Raw genomic sequence first — 8,677 nt, 5'->3', positions numbered from 1 at the left:
AGATTACTGTAATAAAAGAAATTAGAAAAAAAAAGGAAGCATGCAGGAGTTTATGTTGGATACATCAGATGCATGTATTGGGGTGATGATGAAAAATTCTAATGCACGAACTAAAATTCGATTTCTAAATAATTGTATAATTTGGATTTTATTCTCATAATTATATCGTAGGCAGTTGTTGTCACGGTTTTTAATAGAATCAAGAAATTTATTCACGAAGGAGCTAGAGTTTTGCACCGGATGTGCCTTTAGAGGTATAATACAGAGGTCAAATATCGTGTTGCAAAATGGATACATAGGTATGTGTGTAACGAAAAGTTGCAGTTTCATTGTATCATCGTGATTAATTTGACAGTAGCTCTTTTACATGTCACTTAGATTTTTACAATGGTAATCATCGTGTGCATCTAGGCTTTTGAAAAGAATTTTCCAAACATACTGTGAAAAATTTTAACTCCTGTGACATTTAACTTTGCGTAGTCAGGAATTTTGTCCTCGCATCGTTTCACCCAAGCAGCCAATTTAGGATACGGGTCCAAGGGTACGAAAATCTGAAATAATTAAATTAAAAAGAAGCGTTCATTTTCCGTATCCGCCAATTTCACTTGTTATTTCCGTTACAAAAAAAATAGAATATATGAGTATTATTTATTTATCCGTGAGATCGTTGAATGTTTTTAATCGGTTTTTATCTGCTCTGTCACGTGAGAAAACTCGTTATGTTACTTTTTCCGTTTACTACGAAATCTTTTGTTCGACATACAAAACATTTCCCTGAGAATTTATCTATGAACCAAATTAAGAACAAGTGATAGATATTGGAGTACTAAATTCGTAAAAAAAGTTGCAAATAACTTTCTGACCTGAGTCATCATTTGCATGTTGAGTGAAATTTACATTATTTTTTATATGAGTTTTGAAATTAAAGCATGGAAAATTTTCATTGGGAAACCTAAATTTTTGGAATGAGATCGCTACGAAACCGCTTACGATTTCGCCAGATATTACTGTTATAAATTAATTTGTAAAAGACAGTGTGGTACGCCGATTGTTCATAGAAAATAATCATACTCTCAAAAAGTGTTCTGATTACCGTCAAGGACGTCACTGATGCGATGATGCTGGTATCAGCCAAAGTTATTGTATTACCAGCCATCCAGTCAGAGTCTCTCAGAAATATTTCTAAGAATTCGAAATTTTGCTTGACGAAGTCAATCCGATCTTGGGGTATTTCAGTAGCACCTTTGTACAAAATCGGAGCCTAGAAATAAGAAATAATTATTGCAAAAAATGGGTGTTTTATACCAATGATGAGAGGGTAAAGATAAAAAATGTTTTTATAGGTTGGAATTGATCACTCGACATGATGTACAGTTGTGGGGTGAAGTGATCCAGTTGGATCGAAAAAAAATAGAGGAGCAATCTTATTTTTACGGCACAGGCATTGAAAAGTCCACTTTTTGTGGTAGTTTTCGTTCCGTAAAGTGACGCTTCATACGGCAGCGAATAAAGTTGCGGAATAAAGTCTTTATTCCGCAGTTTTGATGCGCAGTTCGAAGTGCGCATCCCAAACTGCCGAATAAAGTAGCTTCGTCGAACAGTTCGCGACAAAACCTCACTCTTCGTTTTGCTTTTCAATGCCCATACCGTAAAAAATATTGTATGTGTCATGCCCGTAAACCGTTTTTGGGCTCGGATAATTTCAGTATTCGCTTTCGGCTCGCTTCCGGCTCGCTTTCAGCTCGTCCTGAAATCTTTATCCTTGCCAAAAAAACAGGCGGTTTACGGGCATGCCACCTAAATAGCTATTGTTAACGTTTCGACGAACAGTTTGTCGTCCTCATCAGAAACTGATTTATTCAACAAAACAAATAGCGTAAAGAATGGAAAAGACGCAATTCGGAACCGTGACTTTACTCAACATTCTCAACAAACAAAATTCTACTCAATTCAAATACGGGAAACTCAGGCTACGGTCAGCAGGAAAAATAATCCGCAAACGAATTTCGAACACGTGTCGATAACGCGAATTCAAAATGGCTATCCGTTATTCGGCAAGCCGTTATTTCACTACTTTTTGAGAATTGTTTAGTAAAGAAGTGATTCATCTTTTTCATTCACTCCGTACTTTGAACGAATATTTGTTTCAATACTTACAGCAATTTCCCTTACAGCAGGAAAGAGAATCGAGTTGTCGAAATGAAGGCGTTGATCGACCACTGCACGTTTCTGAAGATCCTTCGGGTACAAAGAATCATCCTTTGCATATTTTTCGATCAGATACGTGACGATTGCGTGGCTGTCAAATGAAAATTATAGTTAACTCAAATGTAAAATAAACATTTCTAAATCATAATGACTAGAAATAATATAATCCAGTTATTTTCAGGGATGAAATCGAGAGGAATGTGGAGGGGGGTGTAACCTGATATGAATGCTGATAGTCGTAATCAAAGTTGACTTAATGCAGTACGAAAATTTCTGAGTATTAAAATTTATCTTGACGTTACCTGGCAACTTATGTAGTTCATGTGCGTGAGTTGAACGTTACAAGCACTTATGCAACTCACACACTTTGATCGTGTATCTACGTTAGTATAACATCGGTGATTGTATCAAAAAGGATGGAGCACCCACGATATCTCAAATTGGAAATGTTTCATAATATGTTGTTGGGGACAAAGTATTTAGGATTTTCGATGAGGAATCTGATGGATCAGATATTGGATCTGAACTCATTTACTGACGCAGTAAAACCCGGATCAATGTTTTTTAAATGGAACCCACTTTCTTATAGCGGGCTTAGATTCAAAATTTTTCACTTTCAGGTATGCGTCTTCCATTTCAGGTTCAGGTCCTCTCAGGGCTCAATAAGGCAACAATCCATCTTTCAACTTTCGGCTTTTTTTTTTTTTTTCTTTTGAGAAATAAAATGATGAGAACATCAGTGAGATGAAAAATGAAAAATCAAGTAATTAGTAATTGATAGATCTCATGAACGAAATTGTGTGTTCAGTTGTTTAGACGAGTTTTTGAACTGAAGAAAACAAGGCTTGAAAAATAAAAATGTTACTTAGCTTTGATATTGAAATATTTATATAAAATTAAGGGTATAATAAAATGATAATGCAATATATTTTCTACGTACTCCCAAACTTTTTTCCTTTCGCTTTTGCATTTTTTATGATGAGTCAATTGGAGTGTATCAAAGAAATTGTATAGCTTCAATCGTATAATATCTAAACAATAATTGTAACTAATATTCTTTTGAATAAAACATAGCACGATAAATGAAGGAATAAAATTTAAGAACATAGATATTATTCAAGAGCTGCCAAATAATAAAACAATAATTTTGTTTTCTAATTCTGGTGTACTAAGTATTCAATTACAATTATTTATCGTGTTTGCGAGTTATAAAATAATATACAATTTTTAAGTTAATCTCAATCCTTATTGGATCTTGATACTGGCATCGCTTACTTAATCGTTCATGTTATTATTTAAAATGATTTACACACATTCATAATGAATACACAATATGTACAACTCTCTTTGACTTTGACTCACAAGACTGGCTACAAAATTGATTTTAGGTTATCTGTTTTGTTTGTTGATAAGAAATTAGAATTTTGTAGTAAAAAAATGAGATTAAATATAATCATTGATCAAATTATTATAATAATATAGAACTGTGATGAAAAAATACCACATTATGGTCACCTAGATCTTTGCTCAAGATTGTGTTCACTTCTGTTCTTTTGCGTGACCAACAGTCTTTACACAAATTTCACGTTTTAATGGTATAATGATTAAAAGATTGGTGAATCAAATAATTGACAGTGCAAATAATGTTAATCAATACCAAGCCTCTGCTATACTTTTTGTGTGACGATTCAGAAATATGCTCGATCTAGTGATCAATTATCTAGCTGCCGAGGGTGAAGGACTATAAGATGACTGGATTATAACCAGAATTTTTGGTATGTTATCGTCAAAGCCCCATTATATTTGCATTACCTAGGACAATGTCAGTGGTACTGACAAGTCTGAACATACCGTTTGAACTACTTCGACTGGAGGAAGACATAAAAACGAGAACGACGAGTCAGATCAATTTGTATGCCAAAACGCTCTCATCTTCAAACATAGTAAAAATTTAGGGAAGCCATACTTGTACGGAAATTCTTCGGCTAATTTGACTATTGAATATTTCAAATGTAGTAAGAAAGGACCCATAAAACCGTAAGAATGAACCACGCACCAAATACCTCGCTTACTGTAAAAACAGTTATGTAATAGATACATGTAATTAAAAAGGTCATATGCCAAGGACTATACAAAGCAAATTTTTGAGAATATAACAACCAGAAAAGCGGGAGACAAGAAATGAAGATTCCAAAACGTCACATTACCGTGCTTTTATAACTGTGGACCTATCAACTGCCGATATAAGTCATATAAATTCGAAGCACAACCGTAATGACTGGTGGTAGTATCAAAACTGTGCTAATAAAATATGAGTGGGCTTATAGATTTTCTGTAAAAGTCATCTACTTCTGTTCAGTCGACCTTTCTAATTGAGGTTCCTGGCTCCTCCTCTATTTATTTTAACATGACAATTTTAGTAGTTTGTAGGTGAACCTGTGACTACCGGAGAACAGGACTAAATGGACTTCTATTTTGTAATTGAAATAAGGGATGAATAGACACTTTCATAGATACGAGTAATTCATAGGGCTAATTTAAATGTTATTATTTTTTTATTTTATTTTTTGTACGTATAGAATAAAAGGTTCTAGTAATTAAGAAATCTTGGGACAATATATAATATTTAATCGTTTCCGATAAATTTTTGTTTCGGGTGCATTTAAAGTTTTTTTTTTTTAGTCACTTTTTCCAAATAAAAGCTATAGGCTGTGTTTTTGAAAGAAAGATTAGCAAACAGAAAATTACCTTTTAACTGGTCTACTTCTAGATTTTTTCTTAGAGTGATCATTTATCTTCACTCTCTTCTATATAGTTCAGCAAACCTCTGAGGTTCATGAAGGAAATTACAATCCACCAATCACAGTAGTGTGTGTGTGTGTGTGTGTGTGTGTGTGTGTGTGTAAAATGTGAATAAATTTTTTTTGCGAGAATAGTGCAGTACATACATATAAAAGTAAAGTGAGAAAATAAAGTGTTATAGAAATTTATTCACCTGTCCCAAATGTGAAAACCGTTATCATCCAAAGTTGGTAGGGTATGCTGTGGATTCATCTGATCGAAAAAATGTTTAAAATGATTAATAATGATATCCTCCAAACCTTTTCAATCATATATTGTCACCAGTGTTGCATTACCTTGAGAAACTTTTCCTTGCGATGCTCACCATCCGCAAGATGTACCTCTTGAACATTGATTTTGATCCCTGCAACTGCTGCTGCCAACAAAACTCCACGGCACGGTGGACTGGCATCAGTGGAGTATAAAATTGGAGGTGCCATCTTTGTCTCTTGGATTGTAAAATATGCATAAAAAAAAAAAAACACAAATTAGTTATGATTATCACTATTATTATTGTCGGTGGCATGGTTGTTATGTTATTGTTGTTATTATGATTCTATAACTATCGTTATTTAGCTTAGTTGTATTTGAGACTAGTCAATGTAATCCGAATTTCATGAGACACGTATTCACTAGTCATTTCATTCCGTGTGCAACAGTTTTTGAGAAACCAAAGAATGAAATTTCATCCTATCAAACACGCGTTACTCAACGGAGGAGGTCGAAGTTAGTTCATATAAGTGTTCGATTTCCAATTCTAATGTTTTTCTATTTAAAATGTAAGGATTTAGAAAAAAAAAAGGATTGTGTGATTTAGTTTTTCCTCTTTTAATGTAACCCAAGGCAAATTTCATTAGTAGGTAGCATCATGAGTCTGTAAAACGTGTTGAGTTGACTTGTGCGAAGTGTATTAATTTGCTCGGGAGCACGGTTCATGTCTTATTATGCTCTTCGTATACTTATTCTAGTAGCTGTAAATTCGTAAACTGTACTTGGGTGCTCTGTTAGGGTGGTACAAAAATACCGACTTTTTTTTTTTTTTGAGTCTCGTGTGACAAAATGTTAGTTTTTAATGTTTTAAGAGCCCACTCCAAAGGACAGCTCGAAAAAAAAATTTTAAGAGGTCGCTCCAAATTTAAAAAAATGTAAAAAATCGTCAAAAAATCAAATTAAAAAATTATATCTTCAGTATTTTGTTTGATTTTTAATTCATGTCGTGGTGTATTGTTATCGATTCTTTCTTACTAAATAAAAGAAAAAAAATTTATGAAATTTTAATATGAATAGTAAAAGGTCGCTCGAAAAGATCTAAAGAAATGCAACAAAAAATTGAAAAAAAATTATGAGCGACCTTTCAAAATTCAAATCTTGAACTGAAACTTACGGAAACTTTTTTTTTTTTTGTCTATAAAATTATACCGTAACGAAATTTTTTTTTTTTTTAAACAAATTGATTTTTGACGATTTCTGACGTTTTAAAAAATGTGGAGTGACCTCTCAAAAATTTCTTTTTGAACTGTCCTTTGAAGTGGGCTCTTAAAACATCAAAAACTAACATTTTGTCACACGAGACTCAAAAAAAAAATAAAAAACAGTCGGCTTTTTGCGCCACCCTAGTGCTCTGTGGAATAACTGCGAAATACTAGAGGGACTAATACTACTAATTGCCGAGTTACCATTACTCTGGCGCTTTACCCGTGACTTTCCTATTTCAAATAACTTGCTTAGGCACACATCATCAACTCTTCAATCAGGCTCATATTTTTGTATGGAATACAAATGTTTTCTAAAACATTAGACGAATATTAAATTACAGACGTCCCATCCTTCGATAAATATTGGAAACGTATTCTATAGGTGAAAATTAATGTATACTTTCTGCAGGTGTTATTTAATATATGCTTATGGCAGTGATGGATTACATTTTGTGTGGATAAAGTACGTATCAGCATCTATCTCTAGTGCACACTTACAACAACATTGTGATACCGAGTAAATGTGATAGCGTTTATCTAATGTTATGAAAACCTTTTCATACAAATTATAGCTCTGGGCGAGAGTGGTCAGTGAAGGCCAATTGAAAAAACTTTTACGGATGTGATTCTTCGGGATATTGAGTAATAACACATTTCTGTACGTAGCATCAGGTATGACGCATCAAAAGTATGTCATAATACTACTCTAATCGTTTGACTTTGTAGTTGCCGTATCTTATTGATGTTAGCCACTGTAATTAGGCGACCAAATCTGATTTGAAATGATTTCGGAACCCAAGATGATTGTGCAGTTTTTTGAATATTACTTGTCATGAACGATTTTATGATTTTTATTACAAAAATTTTGAAGAATGTTTGCAAGAAAAAATTGAAAAAGAACTTTGTTTCTTGTTATAATTACACTGAAATTAAATACCATATTCAGGTAGAGTATAAATGATTTATTAAACAATTATAATTAACGTAATAAATGAATAATTTATTAAATTATCTCCATTTATAGACGTTCGAGTGTCGACCGAGTTACTTCAGATTACAAAATCAAAAAACAAATAAAAATGATCCTATCTTGCCAGTGGATTATCAGATTCTGATTATTTTGGTCTTATTGCTAATTGACGCAGCTTTTCGTATCTTAGAATTGGTTAAATTTTTGACCCTATCATTTCGGTGGTTTAACATTTATTTATATAACAAAATTAAAGAAAATATTTCATTAAAATATATTCCATATTCTGAAATCCCTGCGGGTATAACTTTCTTGTTCAATAAATGTTTAATCAGATCTGCCATTTGTTTTACAGTATGCAACACATGAATTCATAGACAAACCAGGAATATATATCAATCACTACAGTTATTCCGATATTTATCCGATATCTATTCATCTTTATATGACGTACAATGAATTACTTACGATCTGTCTACAGTAGTTGAGAAGCGAGAACGTCTCGAGCAAAAATAGTCTGTACTCGTTGGCCAGTCGTTAACGACAAACCTCAAACCTGCTTGTCTCACTGAAAGATTTTATAACGGAGGTACTAGGAGTAGGGGAACCTATACATATGCCTAGTATCAGATATGGCGGTTACTTGGATAAGATAGTAATTAGACTATGATAATCTCACATCACAAGCGTGCGATATTAATTTTCAGGTGTGGATCTAGGATAGATTTTGAACGGGTAGCTGGATGAAGGGGGGAGGGGGGAGGGGGGGGGGCAAATAAATTCACCAAATAAATTTTATAAATATGAAAAAAATACTGTAAATCTCGATTTTGTTTTTAAATTTTACACTTTCTCCAAACTGTAAATTAAGGTTTGCCGTGAAAAATTTTTTGTTTGTATTTTTTCAAAGACTGTAATGTGAGACGAATTAGTATTAACAGCCTTAATGTATAAAAATTGTATCAAATCACGTCGACCCGATTTTTTGACAAAAAGCAGTGTAACAGGTAGAAGTTACATTTGCTCTTGATAATCAAATGACGTTTATATGATACAAATGTTTTTTTTTTTTTTTTTTTAATTTTGAAAAGTAATGCGGATAAGTTTATTTTAAGGGGGAAGACCACTGTGGCGGCCGAAAAAATTAACGATTTCTTAAAAAACATTTTCACAAGGTTAACTA

General features: G+C 33.0%; 1 protein-coding gene across 1 annotated transcript; it reads right to left on the bottom strand.

Annotated features, from left to right (window-relative positions):
* Window positions 1-218: 218 nt before the first annotated feature.
* LOC124408254 (glutathione S-transferase 1-like) lies at window positions 219-7,988 on the bottom strand. Its single transcript, XM_046885055.1, has 6 exons — window positions 7,963-7,988; window positions 5,346-5,511; window positions 5,204-5,262; window positions 2,158-2,299; window positions 1,094-1,261; window positions 219-551 (listed from the first exon to the last, which is right to left on the bottom strand). Exons 2-6 carry the CDS (start codon window positions 5,487-5,489, stop codon window positions 408-410), a joined length of 657 nt encoding a protein of 218 aa, XP_046741011.1. The 5' UTR covers window positions 5,490-5,511; window positions 7,963-7,988; the 3' UTR covers window positions 219-407.
* Between the last annotated feature and the right edge of the window lie 689 nt (window positions 7,989-8,677).

The sequence above is a fragment of the Diprion similis genome, chromosome 1, assembly GCF_021155765.1.
Source record: "Diprion similis isolate iyDipSimi1 chromosome 1, iyDipSimi1.1, whole genome shotgun sequence".
NCBI classification, from domain to species: Eukaryota; Metazoa; Arthropoda; class Insecta; order Hymenoptera; family Diprionidae; genus Diprion; species Diprion similis.
The sequence above is the reverse complement of the archived record's forward strand: the minus strand, read 5'-3'. Positions and strand labels throughout refer to the sequence as shown.

Bases quoted from the DNA above. Each gene is read 5' to 3' on its own strand.
- LOC124408254 (XM_046885055.1), bottom strand. From the start codon at position 5,489: ATGGCACCTCCAATTTTATACTCCACTGATGCCAGTCCACCGTGCCGT. The intron at 2,300-5,203 runs GTGAATAAATTT...TTCATTTGACAG, and splicing joins GGTTTTCACATTTGGGACAG to CCACGCAATCGTCACGTATC. The intron at 552-1,093 runs GTAATCAGAACA...TAATTATTTCAG, and splicing joins CATCAGTGACGTCCTTGACG to ATTTTCGTACCCTTGGACCC.